The sequence below is a fragment of the Apostichopus japonicus genome, chromosome 8 (assembly GCF_037975245.1).
Source record: "Apostichopus japonicus isolate 1M-3 chromosome 8, ASM3797524v1, whole genome shotgun sequence".
Classification (NCBI taxonomy): domain Eukaryota; kingdom Metazoa; phylum Echinodermata; class Holothuroidea; order Aspidochirotida; family Stichopodidae; genus Apostichopus; species Apostichopus japonicus.
This window is the reverse complement of record NC_092568.1, coordinates 42,355,035-42,375,518: the sequence shown is the minus strand read 5'-3', so window position 1 is coordinate 42,375,518 and position 20,484 is coordinate 42,355,035. Positions and strand designations below refer to the sequence as shown.

The 20,484-nt window shown below is 35.1% G+C and overlaps 1 protein-coding gene across 1 annotated transcript in view; it reads right to left on the bottom strand.

The window, feature by feature from the left end:
- LOC139972098 (sodium/potassium/calcium exchanger 4-like) overlaps positions 1 to 20,484 on the bottom strand; it is a 117,922-nt gene that overhangs the window by 34,203 nt on the left and 63,235 nt on the right. Inside the window, exons 7-8 of the mRNA XM_071979031.1 lie at positions 4,879 to 4,979; positions 1,433 to 1,486 (exon numbers count right to left, since the gene is read on the bottom strand). Of these exons, the coding sequence (XP_071835132.1) occupies positions 1,433 to 1,486; positions 4,879 to 4,979 (155 nt within the window). The remainder of the gene's footprint in view (positions 1 to 1,432; positions 1,487 to 4,878; positions 4,980 to 20,484) is intronic.

Sequence of the window (20,484 nt, the reverse complement as noted above, 5' to 3'; positions counted from 1 at the left end):
ATATAAACGTAAGATCATATCTCTAATGACAAGTCAAATACGACTTTTTGATGATATTTCACAGCGATACAGAGAACACTAACATATTTATGTATGAATGTTAGTAAATATTGTATGAATCAACCTTGGTATACCCATTGTGGTTTCCACTATAAACATACATATATCCATGCTGGTATATCCATGCTGGTATATCCATGCTGGTATATCCATGCTGGTATATCCATGCTGGTATATCCATGCTGGTATATCCATGCTGGTATATCCATGCTAACATATCCATGCTGGTATATCCATGCTAACATATCCATGCTGGTATATCCATGCTGGTATATCCATGCTGGTATATCCATGCTGGTATATCCATGCTGGTATATCCATGCTGGTATATCCATGCTAACATATCCATGCTGGTATGTCCATGCTAACATATCCATGCAGCTTCCATTGTAAGCAGTTAGGGCTTACTTATCCATGGTGGATACATACCCATGCTGGTCTCCATTGTGCACATGTTACTCTCATGTTTGTGTATCCCATGGTGTTTCCCACTGTAACCATGTTTTATTCATTAAATCACACTATATTTTGTGAATGATATAACCTGTATCCTATGGCTGAGAACTAATGGTTAAGACCTGCATTGAGTTAACTAATGGTTAAGCCCTGCATTAAGTTCAAATATCGATACAACAATGTGAAACTATTAATCTTGAAAATATCACAAACAGCCAATCCTCTACCTAACTGACTGGAGTTGTATCCAAGTCAAATGTTAAAACTCATAAATTCTTGTGCACTGATGGAAACATTTTGGAACAGTTCTTCCCACCATGCACTCTTCTAGCCATGGCTGTTGACCACGCACTCTTCTAGCCAAAACTATTGACCACGCACTCTTCTAGCAATGGCTGTTGACCATGCACTCTTCTAGCCATGGCTGTTGACCACTCACTCTTCTAGCCATGGCTATTGACCATACACTCTTTTAGCCAAAACTTATTGACCACGCACTCTTCTAGCAATGGCTGTTGACCATGCACTCTTCTAGCCATGGCTGTTGACCACTCACTCTTCTAGCCATGGCTATTGACCATACACTCTTTTAGCCAAAACTTATTGACCATGCACTCTTCTAGCCATGGCTGTTGACCACGCACTCTTCTAGCCATGGCTGTTGACTTACTGACAGAGATACGTGGGAATTAGCAGAGGCTACTTCAACCCACAATTTTGATTAAATAGGAATGCAATGCATTTTGTCATCCTCACTGTGTTGGTGGCAAATTGACTGCTTTTAAAAGATTGATAGTCCCCTTTCTAAGTTAAACCAATTTTTTTTTTACCCCCTCCTCCTCCTCTTATGAAACATATTACCCAAGGTTATATACCATGGTACAGGATTATATTAGAACTGTTATGTAATACTCACCACATTAGAACGATGTAGCCAGCATACATAATCAGCATGATGAGAGGTTCATACCTATAAAAGATGGAAACAAACATCACATGACAGGCAGGCAATATGATTTACAATAATATGTACAACTACAATCTAAATCCAGGATTTCAAAACTGCTGCAGAAATGACCACAGGCTTTGAGGCCTATTTGTTCATCTAAATGTTAATCCATTTGTTGTAAAGAACAAATAAGTTGAGGTAAATCAATCAGTTCTGTTAACTTTATGCAAAGAACAGAGACTCAAATGTATAACATTCAGCACCATTTGTCCTTGAATTACAAAATGTGATATTTAAAGTCATGAAAGGCTTGAAGTTTTCTGTTCAGTTTCCTATTGCTTCTGATGTGCTGATCTAATGGAGTGTGCTAGACTAAGTAGTCCAGCCACTTTGATTGATGAGCCCTCTACTACTTGAAGAATACTTTCCATCGAGAAACAAAAGTGGTACAAAATACAAACTAGACTGATCGAAATTGTTCTTAAAGCCTATACTACATCAAAAGTTTGTGCCTTTTGTCATTATTTCATGGTACCTTTATTGCTGTTTATGTCCCTTGCATGGGAATACCTTACCAACCAATAGAGACCATACATACTAAAATACATCAACAGAACAATGAATGGCTTGGCTTAAAACACCCACCCCCAATCCACCTCCGTAACGTTCGAACAAGTGGTGATCTTTGAAACAAACCCCAACTCTAAAAACACCAGTATAAATAACTGCAGATTATTTAAAATATATAAATATAAAAATATTCACCCTCATCTATGTAAGATATCCTAAATGTCTTCATTCCCTAAAAATGCATTATTTAATCATTTTGCAAGTTAATGAATGCCCACTCAGTGGGCATTCATCAACACCAGTGGGCCCCACTGGTGTAATATAAGTTGTTTGCCTTTTAATGAATATTCATAAAGCCACATGAAGACCAAAGGAGAGCTAACCACATTAAGCATGGGTGATCTACAGCAATATAACCACTGCTGAACATGAGATTTAGTCACTGGTTAGTACTGTAACCTAAAAATTTCAAAATTATTAGAAATAATAAAAACTTTCACAATTTCAAAAGAAAGAAAGAAGTAATATCTCCAAGTTGTTTCTATCTGTTTTAGTGTATAAGATTAAGAGCAAACTTTAACCACAACTCTTATTTTAACAATAAATCATTGAAAGTATTCCAAGCAATGTTAGCATCAGATTGTGGTACAGTAAACATTCATTAAAGACAGCTACAAATATACTGGGCGTTTTAACTTTTTTTAAGGCAGGACTTTCCCTCCCATTTAAGAAAAATAACAGCAGTTACTTAGAACCTAACCCACTCCCAGTTGGATTTAGTGATTAGCTGCTACCATTATAAATACCAACATTGTAGCTAAATAACAGACTTAAACTCTTAACATCAGAGCAGCCAAAGTCCCCCTCATTAAAGACATCCACAGATAGCTTCTTCATAAGGCATTTACGACAGACATCACTGTTAGTGTGTAAACCATTGCATACCAGAACACTGATAATTAACCCTCTATGTATGTATCATACCATCAGAGCAACCACTACCAGTGCAAACAACATGGTTTACCAGAACACTGAAAACCCTATAAATGTATGTATCATACCATCAGAGCAACCACTACCAGTGCAAACAGCATGGTTCACCAGAACACTGAAAATCCTATAAATGTATGTATCATACCATCAGAGCAACCACTACCAGTGCAAACAGCATGGTTTACCAGAACACTGAAAACCCTATAAATGTATGTATCATACCATCAGAGCACCAATACCAGTGCAAACAGCATGGTTTACCAGAACACTGAAAACCCTATAAATGTATGTATCATACCATCAGAGCAACCACTAAAAGTGCAAACAGCATGGTTTACCAAAACACTGAAAACCCTATAAATGTATGTATCATACCATCAGAGCAACCACTACCAGTGCAAACAGCATGGTTCACCAGAACACTGAAAATCCCATAAATGTATGTATCATACCATCAGAGCAACCACTACCAGTGCAAACAGCATGGTTTACCAAAACACTGAAACCTATGTAGTTATCATACCATCAGAGCAACCACTACCAGGGCAAATAGCATGGTTCACCAGAACACTGAAAATCCTATAAATGTATGTATCATACCATCAGAGCAACCACTACCAGTGCAAACAGCATGGTTTACCAAAACACTGAAACCTATGTAGTTATCATACCATCAGAGCAACCACTACCAGGGCAAATAGCATGGTTCACCAGAACACTGAAAACCCTATAAATGTATGTATCATACCATCAGAGCAACCACTACCAGTGCAAACAGCATGGTTTACCAAAACACTGAAACCTATGTAGTTATCATACCATCAGAGCAACCACTACCAGTGCAAACAGCATGGTTTACCAGAACACTGAAAACCCTATAAATGTATGTATCATACCATCAGAGCAACCACTACCAGTGCAAACAGCATGGTTCACCAGAACACTGAAAACCCTATAAATGTATGTATCATACCATCAGAGCAACCACTACCGGTGCAAACAGCATGGTTTACCAGGGTAGTTATCATACCATCAGAGCAACCACCACCAGTGCAAACAGCATGGTTCACCACAACACTGAAAACCCTATAAATGTATGTATCATACCATCAGAGCAACCACTACCAGTGCAAACAGCATGGTTTACAAAGGTAGCTATCATACCATCAGAGCAACCACTACCAGTGCAAACAGCATGGTTTACCAGAACACTGAAGACCCTCTATGTAGTTATCATACCATCAGAGCAACCACTACCAGTGCAAACAGCATGGTTTACCAGAACACTGAAAACCCTATAAATGTATGTATCATACCATCAGAGCACCACTACCAGTGCAAACAGCATGGTTTACCAGAACACTGAAGACCCTCTATGAATGTATCGTACCATCAGAGCAACCACTATCAGTGCAAACAGCATGGTTTACCAGAACACTGAAAACCTATGTAGGTATCATACCATCAGAGCAACCACCACCAGTGCAAACAGCATGGTTCACCAGAACACTGAAAACCCTATAAATGTATGTATCATACCATCAGAGCAACCACTACCAGTGCAAACAGCATGGTTTACCAGAACACTGAAAACCCTATAAATGTATGTATCATACCATCAGAGCAACCACTACCACTTCAAACAGCATGGTTCACCAGAACACTGAAAACCTATTTATGTATCATACCATCAGAGCAACCACTACCAGTGCAAACAGTATGGTTTACCAGAACACTGAAAACCCTATAACCATTAGTGCAACCCCTACCAGTGCAAACAGTATGGTTTACCAGAACACTGAAAAACCTCTATGCATGTATCATACAAATGGCATTACTACCATACTCACCATACTACTTCTCCATCATATATGACAAGCATAAGAGTAACCACTGCCAGTGCATAAACCATCGTATCTCTGATCATAGGCCATCCTGTCAATGGTACTACCTATAAAGAGCAAATCAAATGATAAAATATTTATTGCGCTGTATCCATAAATTATCACATCTTCATATTATAGGTATCATAGGTTTCGTATCATGTCATGAAAATAATAGCATCATATTTAAGTACCACAGCATCATGTGATAAATATCATAACATATTATAAGTATCATAGCATGATATAGTTAGTAGCATCATATTACAACTATCATAGCATCATATTATAAATATCATAACATATTATAAGTATCATACCATCATAGTATAAATATCATTTACATCATATTCTAAGTATCATATTTAAGTACCATAGCATTATATTGTAAATTTCATAACATATTAAATATCAGAGCCTGATATAATTAGTACTTTAGTATCATACTATTATAAGAATCATATCATCACATAATAGTACCATAGCATCACATTATAAATATTATAACAGCATACATTAAAAGTATCATAGCACCATAATTTAAGTACCATAGAATTAGCATCATATCATGACACCTTTCTAGATTTATGAAACTGTTACTGCACTTTCAATAGTCAGAAACATAATCATTTTGTATAAAGAGATAATCATTAATAGTGGTCCCACAATACATAATTCTTGATATGGATCTCTCCTATATCTGTTACACTTGCAGGATTTAAATACCTCTTATCAGTTAGTATATATATACCTAAATATGGCCCCAGGGCATATGTGTTCTAGCAGCCAAGTACATTACATTTGTGACAACTACATACTGTAGGGACCCAACTAACAACTTGTCATATTACATAATGGTGAACCATAACCAGAAACAGATGGCTTCTTCAGTAATCAGCCTAACTATAGTAGGATCATGTATCTCATAAATTCTTCAGCTGCATCTGATTGGCCCTTAAAAAGAACCCTTCTCAACTTTAATAATGAAAAAAAAGGGACAATTTGGAAATACCAGAAAGTTAATAACATTGTAATTGGGGTTGCTAAGAGTGTTCATGTCAGAGACAACAGTTAATAACATTGTAATTGGGGTTGCTAAGAGTGTTACATGTCAGAGACACCAGTTAATAACATTGTAATTGGGGTTGCTAAGAGTGTTACAAGACAGAGACAACAGTTAATAACATTGTAATTGGGGTTGCTAAGAGTGTTTCATGTCAGAGACAACAGAAATAAACATGAAAAAAAATGACTGTCATGTTTAATAAAATATATTTGAGATCTCAGCAAAGTAATACTGGTTTTGTCTCAGGGATCTGAGTCCCCCCCCCCCCCCCCGTAACATAGATAGCCATAATAAAGATAGCCATAGTAAAGATACCCGATATAAAGATACCTATAATAAAGAATAGCCATCATAAAGATACCCATAATAAAGATACCCAATATAAAGATAGCCATACTAATGATACCCATCATAAAGATACCCATAATAAAGATACCTATAATAAAGATAGCCATATTAGGTTGTTTAGGTTGTAGAGTACATCTGTCTGATAAATTCCACATCTGGAGAGAAGATGATCTCCTGATAGAGTGTTTGATCAATTGGAATCCATTCAGTAGTTAGTAGTTTTATTACCACCATACTACCTCACAATTTACCATGTTGGATTGTTAATGTATCATCTTTATGTATTCATGAATGTAACACAGCAGTCAGTCCATTCTCTGCTTTAATAGTATTGATAATCTCTCTTGGAATCCATTCAGTAGTTAGTTGTTTTATTACCACCATACTACCTCACAATTTACCATGTTGGATTGTTAATGTATCATCTTTATGTATTCATGAATGTAACACAGCAGTCAGTCCATTCTCTGCTTTAATAGTATTGATAATCTCTCTTGGAATCCATTCAGTAGTTAGTTGTTTTATTACCACCATACTACCTCACAATTTACCATGTTGGATTGTTAATGTATCATCTTTATGTATTCATGAATGTAACACAGCAGTCTGTCCATTCTCTGCTTTAATAGTATTGATAATCTGTACTTACTGTACCATCTAAGATTAAATTGAACAATAGACACTTAATTATGAGATTTTCTATTTATAGAATTAAACAGCTAACAACAAAAGCTAATCTCTTAAATGTGATGCTTGATGACCTTTAACTGTTGTCAGCTAATTATCTACAGATTGGGGCTGAATTGGATAATTAAGATTGTTATTGTCAGCCATGTTAATATCTATGGCAAGAAATTAACGACATTCTTGAATTTACTTCATATTTGAAGCATGCTTGTGTACTTATTTCCACAGAATCTTAACGGCAACCCAACAGAAGCCAAGCCCCCAGGCACACTTTTCCTCTGATCATATCAACCTAAGATGAATCCAAATGCATCTGTTCATTAGCAGGGCCATTCTCGGTCACGTGTGTGACGGAAAAATGGGGAGATTTGCACTTTACCACTAAGTAACTACTTTTAGGCAAAGAAAGTTGGGTTGATTGTAGTACTTAAGTATGCACTAGGGGGACTCTTTTACAAAACCATATAGCTTAGCCAAAATCAGAACATTCATGTGCTGGCAGAGGTTTTATAAAGGTAGGTCACGTGTGTGGCTTGAAATGAAACTGGCTTTTTTGCACAAAAAAACAAATTCCTCAGTTTCTAAGAGGGCTGGATAACCCTAATTTCTCATGTTTCTACCTTAATGTGTTTTCATTCTAACAAGACATTTCACCTAAATATTTCACCTCTAAAAATTAGCATAATACTTCATACTGTAATCTAAAAAAATCCGGTCACGTGTGTGACATTGTTGGGTCACGTGTGTGACATTCTGAATTTTCATTGCATAGTATCAATTTTTGCAGTGCAAATGTGACTCTAGTAATGCCCACAGAACAGCACTGATGTTGATATTCCATAGGAATTACTTTAAAACAGTTTTACTGTTTCTACTTGGAGGGTCACGAGTGTGACATTGTTAGGTCACGTGTGTGACACTCTGCATTTTCATGGATGCTGCCATTTCATTGGATGAAGCTTTCCTCATTTGCATATAACACTGTTGTCATGCCATACACACATGACATAACAACAGTCCAAGTCCACAGTGCTGCTGCAATTTCATTGAATAAGGCTTTTCTCATTTGCATGACACTGTTGTTATGCCACATACTCACGACATAACAACAGTCCAAGTCCACAGTGCTGCTACAATTTCATCAGATGTAGCTTTTTTCATTTGCATATTACACTGTTGTCAGGCCACACACATAACAAACCAGTCTGCTAACAATATTTAGTCCATTTAGTTTTGTTAAATGCTCAACTTGGGGCTTCAATGTCACACACGTGACCGATGGTCACGTGTGTGACGACTAATTAGAGGCTAATAATTAATAGTAGGAATAATTATTTGACTGGATATTTTGCAGAACTAACAGTCTTTATCAAGAACGGTAGCATATCAAGTGTGGACATCATAAGGCACATCAGTTACTTTTAATGAAAACTTTTGCGTTATTTTGGTCACGTGTGTGACATCAAAATTATGCTAATTAGCACCCATTATTAACGAAGAATTGAAGATCAGGAACCTCTGCTTTAGGAATGAAATAAATTAACCCATGTATAACTGCCTCCACGTGATAGTTGATAACTGAAATATTATTTCTAGATACTCATGTAGAACAAACAAATATACAGTTAAAAACTACAAATTTTGGCTAAATGTTACAATAATGCAAATTTATGCAAATTTATGTTATGGTTGTAATTTTAATGAAAAAAAAATGAAATAGAAAACTTGAGGTACCCCACTCAAACAAAAAATATAACAGTTGGTCCTGATACTTTAGTTTTTTCATGCCAGTTTCATTTTCCAGAGAATGGCCCAGCATCTGATTGACTAGAGTGTATTTAGTCTTAAACACAGCTATTTGCATCGTTATAGTAGTTTCTTATGGAGAAGCACCAAAATAACTCTTAAATAACACTAATAACACTAAATAACACCAAAATAACACTAAGTAACACTTGAAATATACAGTGTTACTGTTAATGAACTCAAAAGCTCTAAGCGACCATGACATTGGAAAAGGTAACACATCTAGTCTGCAAATTGCCATAAATTTATACAAGTTTCCAACAAGGTGCTGTTTTGTCTATGGTTTTAAATTTCTCATTAAAATATCTGCTTATTTTAACAAAAATAAAATTAAATAATAACTTGGATATGCACATTTACTTTTTTTGAACACCCCTGTACAGGACATTGGTTGGTTTCCATGGTAATGATGTAACGAACATTGGTATCCTTACACAGTGCCCACACTTTATAACCTAACCCTAACCTCTCCAAACCCTCTGTGTTAGTTTCAGCTACAAAAAGATGTTTTGTGCAAAATAGCTTATAATAAAGACAATGATTATAAAAAATACCCTCCCCACTCTGACAAGTATGAGCAGGAATCAAAATCACAAAGCTACAACCTTCAAGAAGTAATACACCACTCAAAAATAAACTATTTCATATGAAATAAGCAAACTTGGAAAACTGCTCAGATAAAACAGAAATCAGGGAAATAAAAACCTTTTACATGATTGTACAAGCAATATATTAAATTTACAGAGCATAACCAATTAGAGGTGTATTTCTGTTTAAAGAAAATCAATATCTTTCATATCAAAAAGTGTTTAACCCAGAAGCGACTGCTGTGGAATAATTGTAGCGGTAACTTGCAACAAACAAGACCAGATTCTAACCGCAAAGTGGTTTTGATAGGTAAGTTAGCTTTCATTTTCAAGCTTGACCTATTTAGTATGTCGAACATATCGACAAGAGTGAAAACTTCACAGAAAGACACATCCTGTTTAAGAAATTTGAAAATTTACTATTTGTAACAAAATTAATTGCCAAACATTGCACATTTAGAAAGACGAAAAAGCAATTTATATATGAGTTTAATATAATGAAGTAGAGAAACGCTATCGAATATTATTCTTAAACATTACTTTCAAGAGAATTACAACTTTACATACCCTATATACTGTAGTAGCAACATGACATTTATATAGTTTAAAGTTTATAGTTGTAATCTTGTTAATCAGTAAGGTACTTCTTTATATTGTTCCATTGCTGTTTTTTTTTTCAAAAGGGTGAGACTGAACCTAATTAAACAATCATGTCAAATGTATTTACATTTTGTCAGATATCAAATCGATTTAGAAGTTCTCTTAAAAAGCTAATCTGGTGGAGTTTTCTTCCTCGGTTTTATCACACTACTTGTCCAGATCTCCTTTCACACTGTATACCACCAGAGCTAGGACATTTGACATCTGCATCTCTTAAGGTTGACAAGTTAGTCTGAGGGCTGTGAATTTCCGAGGATCTTTGCCCTGTAGTCAGTCATGAGTATGGTAACTGGACGTGCCACTGAGTTAATTGCTCCCATCTAGCTTGACAAAATAAGCAGTCAACACTCACGCTGATGCAAATATTTGCCACCTTTTAGTTATTTCTATCTTTCTCTGTTATAAATCTCCTGCAGAAGGAATCAATACCTCAGCCATGCACGTTGGCAATTTTGGCAGAAATGTGACAAATCGGCCGAGGTGTGTAAAAGTGTTAAATTTGATGATGCAGTAAGATTTTGTCTCAAGGTTTTAGAAAATGCAAGCGAGCAATATTAATGATAATAATAGTTAAAATTCAGCTGGAATATTGCGGGGGCATCAGGTGGATGGCAGGTCTGTGGTGATTTGTTCTCTAAACTTTGATAGTAACTTTACTGAGAAGCTGGCAACAGTGATGAAAAAATTATGATTGTCTAACATCAGTAAGACACCATCGGGAAACAGCTGATAGGGTGAGGCATTGATATTTACTCTCCTCGATGCTAACTTGACTTTAGTAACTAGTCAATGTTAATGTCTATAGATGCAGTGGTTACAAGGATAATATAAGCATCCAGTTCACCTTCCAATTAGGGCGCTGATTAAACTCATACTTAAATAAATTCGCTGAACAATTTTTAAAGCCTTCATGAAATTTGAATAAAAATGTCAAAACACTGACAGGAAAATAATCAATAATGAAAAACTGTAAAGGTTAGTTGCACTTTTCCTGATTGGCCTGACAACTCTCGTCAGAGTACGAGTCGATAGGTATCATGAAACTTCTCTTAGTACCACGATTCAAGGATCATTCGATTCCCTGGATGATCTACCGCAATTTAACCACAGCAAAACAGAATCGTTATAACAGAGGCAAACTTTCTGCATCAACAGGTAAAAATCAATCTCCTACAACAAATTAAAGCAAGCATTGATGTCATGTTTAGCCAGATGAGAAGATATGAAAGCCTTTTTCATATCAGAACTTAAAAATCAAATGGAATGTTGAAATGCTAAGAACTAAAGTTGTGGAAGACATTTCACTATAATTAGCAAACAATCCACAAGGCAAGCACTACAACATTGTAGGGACACACCATCATGACAATGATGCAAATTAATAAACAAAGCTGTCTGTACAACATTTACACTGATGACATCACAGACTACCCATTACATCCTTCACATGGAATAGGTTAACGTGGTCATCAAACAACCAAACACACCATTACAAGTAACCTGGTAATATTTAGAATCTGAGATGGAGGGCTTTCATGTTACAGAATGGAATATTTGTGTCTCCAGCAGACAGCGACACATCACCCAGTTTTTAGTGTTAAGGAGAACTCTAATCCATTCACGTTTTCTCTCTAGATCCTGCACTATTACCTATGTATCAACAGTAAGTTCTCTCTCTAGATCCTGTACTATTACCTATGTATCAACAGTAAGTTCTCTCTCTAGATCTTGTACTATTACCTATGTATCAACAGTACGTTCTCTCTCTAGATCCTGTACTAGTACCTATGTATCAACAGTAAGTTCTCTCTCTAGATCCTGAACTATTACCTATGTATCAACAGTAAGTTCTCTCTCTAGATCCTGTACTAGTACCTATGTATCAACAGCAAGTTCTCTCTCTAGATCCTGTACTATTACCTATGTATCAACAGCAAGTTCTCTCTCTAGATCCTGTACTATTACCTATGTATCAACAGTAAGTTCTCTCTCTAGATCCTGTACTAGTACCTATGTATCAACAGTAAGTTCTCTCTCTAGATCCTGTACTATTACCTATGTATCAACAGTACGTTTTCTCTCTAGATCCTGTACTAGTACCTATGTATCAACAGTAAGTTCTCTCTCTAGATCCTGTAATAATACCTATGTATCAACAGTAAGTTCTCTCTCTAGATCCTGTACTAGTACCTATGTATCAACAGTAAGTTCTCTCTCTAGATCCTGTACTATTACCTATGTATCAACAGTACGTTCTCTCTCTAGATCCTGTACTATTACCTATGTATCAACAGCAAGTTCTCTCTCTAGATCCTGTACTATTACCTATGTATCAACAGTACGTTTTCTCTCTAGATCCTGTACTAGTACCTATGTATCAACAGTAAGTTCTCTCTCTAGATCCTGTACTATTACCTATGTATCAACAGTATGTTCTCTCTCTAGATCCTGTACTAGTACCTATGTATCAACAGCAAGTTCTCTCTCTAGATCCTGTACTATTACCTATGTATCAACAGTACGTTTTCTCTCTAGATCCTGTACTAGTACCTATGTATCAACAGCAAGTTCTCTCTCTAGATCCTGTACTATTACCTATGTATCAACAGTACGTTCTCTCTCTAGATCCTGTACTAGTACCTATGTATCAACAGTACGTTCTCTCTCTAGATCCTGTACTATTCCCTATGTATCAACAGTACGTTCTCTCTCTAGATCCTGTACTAGTACCTATGTATCAACAGTACGTTCTCTCTCTAGATCCTGTACTAGTACCTATGTATCAACAGTAAGTTCTCTCTCTAGATCCTGTACTAGTACCTATGTATCAACAGTAAGTTCTCTCTCTAGATCCTGTACTATTACCTATGTATCAACAGTACGTTTTCTCTCTAGATCCTGTACTAGTACCTATGTATCAACAGTAAGTTCTCTCTCTAGATCCTGTAATAATACCTATGTATCAACAGTAAGTTCTCTCTCTAGATCCTGTACTAGTACCTATGTATCAACAGTAAGTTCTCTCTCTAGATCCTGTATTAGTACCTATGTATCAACAGCAAGTTCTCTCTCTAGATCCTGTACTATTTCCTATGTATCAACAGTACGTTTTCTCTCTAGATCCTGTACTAGTACCTATGTATCAACAGTAAGTTCTCTCTCTAGATCCTGTAATAATACCTATGTATCAACAGTACGTTTTCTCTCTAGATCCTGTACTATTACCTATGTATCAACAGTACGTTCTCTCTCTAGATCCTGTATTAGTACCTATGTATCAACAGCAAGTTCTCTCTCTAGATCCTGTACTATTACCTATGTATCAACAGCACATTCTCTCTTGTTCCTGTACTATTACCTTTGTATCAACAGCACGTTCAACTTCTCTCTCTAGATCCTGTACTATTACCTATGTATCAACAGCCGCCTGAAGAACACAAGTTAACCGACAAATGATTGCGGGAGAATTCCACCCAAATCGAGCCTCTTGCAGATCAAAGAGAGTTTTAATCAAATCTCTCCAGATGGTACAGGATAATGAAGGGTATTGCGAAGGCAATCTCTCTAAAGACTTTGGTGTGAAATATTACAATGGTTGCATCATCCATGTAACAGTATATTCTCACAAACAGAATGACACCATTCTCATGTTCAAGTAGAGCAAATCATTTAATTGGAGCGGAAATTCTGTCCATTTTCTGGACATCTTACATCTTTCAACGTTTTTCCAATCAAGTGAATGCCTTTCCCAAATGAGAAACAAGCATTAAATGAATATCTTGGCCCTGGAAAATAGTTCTTCAATACGACAAGTTGGCATTTTCAATACTATCAAGTTAATATACCACTGATGAAAGATAAGACAGAATAATAGCAAGAAACGTACAGTTGCTCAATCCATTAATTCCATCAAGTGGAAATCATTTTTGCTGCTAGTCCTACTTCTTTTTCTCGCACGAATAAGATTTCCATAGTAGCTGTCAAATTATTTTGGTTCAATTCCCTGTAAATTGCTTGTCTAATTTGCATATAGAATGATGAATTATTCATAAGCAACAAAAGCAATTATAACGGTACCTTTAATTGAGGACTGTTGAGTTGAGGTCTTATGTACCTTGTACGATGTTATTTTATAACTTAACTTTGCTGAATAATTTAACGTTATGAATACTTTGATTTATGATAAAATTATTGACAAATCTTTCCGAAGTCAGAAGTAATCATTACTAACTTTTTACTTTATCTTTATTAGATGAAGATGAAGAATTTTTATACAAGTTTTTAACAAAAAAATCCTTTTTATTTTGGTTAAACGTTTGTTCAGACGTAATTTTTTTTATATTCTTACTCAAAGCGTTTTGGCAAACATTTCCTAAACATTGTGTTTGAAATAGGAAAAGATGACTAAAATATTTTTTATGATCTATTGCAAACAGCCAGTGTAAACAGATAATCAAAGTTAAGACCAACTGTCATTTTAGCATGATCTTTTTCAGTTAAGGCATATGTCTTATGTCTTATGTATGAAACATGGGACTCATGTCTTATGTTTTTATGAGACTCATGTCTTATGTATGAACATGAGACTCATGTCTCATGTTACACATGAGACTCATGTCTCATGAAGAAAACATGGGACTCATGTCTCATGTATAAGATGAGACTCATGTCTTATGTATGAACATGGGACTCATGTCTCATGTATAAGATGAGACTCATGACTCATGTATGAAACATGAGACTCATACAGTATCTCATGTATGAAACATGAGACTAATGTCTCATGTATAAACATGAGACTCATGTCTTATGTATGAACATGGGACTCATGTCTCATGTATAAGATGAGACTCACGTCTCATGTATAAGATGAGACTCATGTCTTATGTATGAACATGGGACTCATGTCTCATGTAAGAAATGTGGGATTCATGTCTCATGTCTAATGTATGAAAAATGAGACTCTGTCACACATTTGGTACCAACAGTTAACTTGAAACAAACAAATTGGTTGTCATAGATGAACAATACCAATAATTAATTCTTTTAGCTTTAACTTTTGTTAAAAAGTTCCTATATTAAAAGTAGATGCATTATTATATGAATATCACTTGCATTGATATTGTATATGAATCAGAAGCCTTGTGAAGTAAGTTGAAACTTTATCGGATTCACAGTCAATAGGTGAGATTGAAAAATACAGAGAATACAAAACATGTCTTGTCAATGCATGTGCAACTCTGCCATCAATTTCACACCTGCTTGCTTCAAGTTTACTCGTGGAATGAAACATGTTAACTTCAACATCTCTGAAATGAAAATGTCTCTGAAAAGCAGTATGTATGAACTGAATGAAATTCCCTTCAGAATGCATAAATATCAAGTTTCTTTCTGACAGGCCAAAGATGTAACTTTTGCTTTGAAATATTCCATTCAGTGTTTAACCAGTGTATTGTTGAAATATTAAATCTAGCCAGGAAATGATCTGTTCTTAATGACAGGTCTAACTGCATCAAGCTGATTACTGTAGTCCTTACCATAACTGCTGAGCACAGATGTAAACTGTAACCATCTGACCTACATGTTTCCTCGACTTGGCAGGTTTGAGGCCTTAACGGAGAAGATTCATCAGTCGTTTAACAAAACCTAGACTTAACGTTTGCCCGCAGGTTGCATGTTTGACAGCTAGGTAAATATCTATCTACTTGTAAATATATCAGAGAAATTTGTCAACTTTTTTAATTGGTCGAGGATTATGCTGTCAGTATGCCTGGGGAACTTTCCTTCATAGTAATAGAACAACAAACAAACAGATAAAATATCAAAGCAATAATTTAAGTAGGAAAAGATCACAAATGCATTGAGTTCATCATGCTACTAAGATATGCTATTAAAAACTTGCCTTAATTTACGATTTAATTTAACACATTTTAATGGCAATTTGAGCCCTAGGCACAGTACTCCCTATGTTGTTTTACAATCCTAATGGTCATGATACCTGCAAAGCACCAAGTGAATGAAGGGTTGTTGTAAGAAAAAAAATATATTTATATTTACTGTTCTTGAAATATGTATATAATTAACAAGAATGAAGAATCACTACAACAGTGAAAAAATCATAAAAATATATGAATAAATGGAATACGAAATATATGAACTGATTTTATGATTAAAATATATATATACCCAAGCCAATATTCTCCCAATTTTTCTCGGTGCAAGTTTTTGAAAAAAAAAGAAAAAAAAATTGTTGGCATTTTTATAAAGCAATTCCTTAAATAATTGATGCATTCATTCACTGAAGGAATGCCCCTCATTTTATGTTAATTGAAATGATAACATTTCAGCAAAATCAGAATTTAATTTAACACCCACGCAAATTCATCACCGAACAGAACAACCGAAATATCCAACTATTTTATTAGCATTAGTATTACTAAAGATTTCATCAAAATAATTCCAAATATTTTGGAGATCTCGAGGATTTGACAAAATTATTCAAATAAAGGTACCAGGCAGAATTAAAAACATCCTTCCAGCAAGGATTCCGTACATGTATGTATGCAAACTCACAGATGACAAAGTAGCCACCAATTCTTATACTAGCGTATACTAACAGGGACATTGCCTGGGTTTCTAAACAACAAAATAGAAACTTTCAAAGAAGTACAGTGAATAGAGAAGTCCACCATCCTAAGACCCCCACACCACCCCCCCCCCACCCCAGGATAAAGCTGACTAATCTGATTAAGACTAATTCTATCCAGTTTGTTATTCTGAAATAAACTGGAAAGCAGCAAATTAATATGAGACAGAAAATAATCTGACTGGGATGGGAGAGACAAAATATAGTAATAAAACAGGGGAGAATATAAAGAGATTTAACAACTGTAATTGGACCCAGAAATGTGAGGTTACGTTTACCCCACAAGGTGATAATGCCGTTCATCTTCGAAAAAGCTTTGTCAGAATTTTTAGAGACAATCATTTCAAGATCAGTATTGAAAATAACCCCTAGAGCTGACAATTTCATCAGAGATGGAACATTATTATGACAAGGAGTCTAAATTTACTGCTGCCATTATATGTCTGCAATGATAAATTCCCTGCAGATACAGTCTCAGCTATACATTACATACATAATATACAGTATAGTATACATTATACAGCAGATACAGTCTCAGCTGTATATTCAGTATACAGCAGATACAGTCTCAGCTATATATTATATATATAGTTTACAGTATAGTATACAGCAGAAACAGTCTCAGCTATATATTATATATATAGTTTACAGTATAGTATACAGTATACAACAGATAGTCTCAGCTATATATATAAACAGTATAGTATACATTATATCGCAGAAACAGTCTCAGCCATATATTAGTGTACAGTATAGTATACAGTATACAGCAGACACAGTCTCAGCTATATGTATGCAGTATAGTACATAGTATACAGCAGATACAGTCTCAGCTATATATTATATATATAGTATACAGTATAGTATACAGTATACAGCAGATACAGTCTCAGCTTTATACTGTATAATATATATAGTATACAGCAGACACAGTCTCAGCTATATATTAGTATACAGTATAGTATACAGTATACAGCAGATACAGTCTCAGCTATATATTAGTATACAGTATAGTATACAGTATACAGCAGACAGTCTCAGCTATATGTATGCAGTATAGTATATATAGTATACAGCAGATACAGTCTCAGCTATATATTATATATATAGTATACAGTATAGTATACAGTATACAGCAGATACAGTCTCAGCTTTATACTGTATAATATATATAGTATACAGCAGATACAGTCTCAGCTATATATTAGTATACAGTATAGTATACAGTATACAGCAGACAGTCTCAGCTATATGTATGCAGTATAGTATATATAGTATACAGCAGATACAGTCTCAGCTATATATTATATATATATAGTATACAGTATAGTATACAGTATACAGCAGATACAGTCTCAGCTTTATACTGTATAATATATATAGTATACAGCAGATACAGTCTCAGCTATATATTAGTATACAGTATAGTATACAGCAGATACAGTCTCAGCTATATTTTAACCAGCTTGGTGACCACAATCTGGAATGTTATTTAACAAGTCTGGTCAAGGAAACTTGTCACTGGTTGATTTTGACAGAAACCTCATGACAAACTTGGGTGGATATTTTGGCAAGAAGTTTAAAAACATAAAATAGTAGCTTTTAAAATTTCAAGAACTTTGGTCCAATCAAAAGACTGTCTCTAACACTGCTTATTTCATTTTGAGCTTCAACCTTTCATTTCCCATTACTTAAGTCACTCAAATTTTTTCACTCTTCATCTGGTGAAAAAATATCTAGACTGGCGACCTTTGACACTTTGATCAAAGTTCTGCAAACTTATTTTCGGTAATACTTGGTACATTAAGAAGAATTGGCAAGTGAACTAAAACTTGTTCTTTTAATACGATCCTAGTTTGAGAATGCTAGTGTAGGCTGCATTAAAGCTGCAGCTAGGATATGCATTCAATGTTACCAGTGTATGTCAGATCTCCATTGACTCATTACACACAAAGAAGCTAACTAACAGGGTATATTGGATCTTCATTGACTCATTACACACACAGAAGCTAACACTGAGGGTATATTGTTACCATGTAATCATTACATACAAAGAAATACCAGTCTATTCATCATTGTACCTTCACAGCAGCTTGAACTTTCTGTTCTGAAACTAAAGAATTACTCACCTGCAATTCAACTTTGCATAAAAAGAAACCAATTTATTGTAGAAAAGACCATTCATTTGATTGGAATGTATGATTTAACTATTTTGAGATAACCAAAGCCAACTTTGCTATATCTTGGATTGTATTGGTAGTTGTTATTAGCACATATTTAATGTTCAGAACATATAATTCTCTATGATATCTCATACTTGCTAACCAGATGACGGCTTCGCAGCCTTCTTGAATACTTTCTTGACAGAGCTGTATTTGAAAACAGCTCATAGATGCAGAGCCCAATCTTCACATAATTCCAACAACTCACATCATTTTTTGCTTAAGATTCCTTACTTCCTCACAAAAGAATTCTCTATTGCATAAAATTTGTTCTTGCCATCAACACTGTCTGACATTCAGTCTGCTTGAATGGGTTTTGAAAGATAATGATTAGATCTGTTAATTACCTCCTTGAAGCAATTAGGTGAAAGGTTCCATCATCAAACTGCAATTTGCCTTTAGTGAATTGAAAAAGAATCTGAATATCCTTAAATACTTGAAAATCAAATTTCCCAAATGAAATCAAAGAATATATGCATTAAAAACGTTTCCCCAAATCTAAGGAAGCTTTTAGGCACCATAATAATGCGGGAATTATATACTGACGTTCACTCTGAATCAATTCTTTCACAAAGACCTACAGAAGCTTTTTGGTTCCATTTTACTGATGCAAATACCTCCTTTGATTCTGCATGAATGGCCAGTAGTCATGTTGCCAAAGGCTATGTTGCTCGACCTATTCTTTGCCTCATTGGTAACACTATATTTGTGTTACTGTTTAGAGGTGAGTAACTAACCTCAAGTGATACTATTCAGTCCTGCCTCACTCTAGAGGCCTTCATCTAACAAGTCAAGCTTCTTACTCCAAGTGAATCCAGTCGTCTGGGGAATACATAACTAATGGCAATGAAGGCTGTATTAAAGGTATCAGGTCTTAGTTCTTTGGGGCATATATTGTCAACTTACTTACCTGTGAAATCAGTGGAGGCCTACAACAATTTGACAAAATGTAAATAGAAAATCTGAAAATGTCAAAGCAAGAATGCTTGGCAAATATTGGTAGCTTAGAGCTGTGTGAGATCAAAACTAGACTCAAGGTAGACAAAAAATATTTAAATATATATATATATATACAAAAGAAATAAAATAAACAACTGAAAGAAGAATAATAATGATGCATGATCCATACACATTTAGCTAGAGGATGTCTAATACATGGACATCATGGAAGGGGGAGCTTTAGCAACAGTTAAAGTTTAGTGTGAGAAAGATTTATGAACACATTTCAAAGTTACCAACCATGAAAGACTATGATCTGTACTTAACTCTTGGGTAATTGCACTTGACCGAAGTTTCACATATTAATGGCAAACAGTAACAATAAATACTCCTCAGATACCACACATGGGAGCGACCTCATCAAAATTGATGAAATTTAATGCAATCTTCACAAGTTTGCAAAAGCCCTTGGAATTACAATAACTTTTATCACTTTTCAAGGAGACTAAGCATGAGTCAAAGAGCATCATTTATTCATTGCTTTTTCTGGTTTGAGCAGAGATTATCCCGAACCTGGTTGGGGAGAGAACTTATCTCTTCTTTCCTCTATTA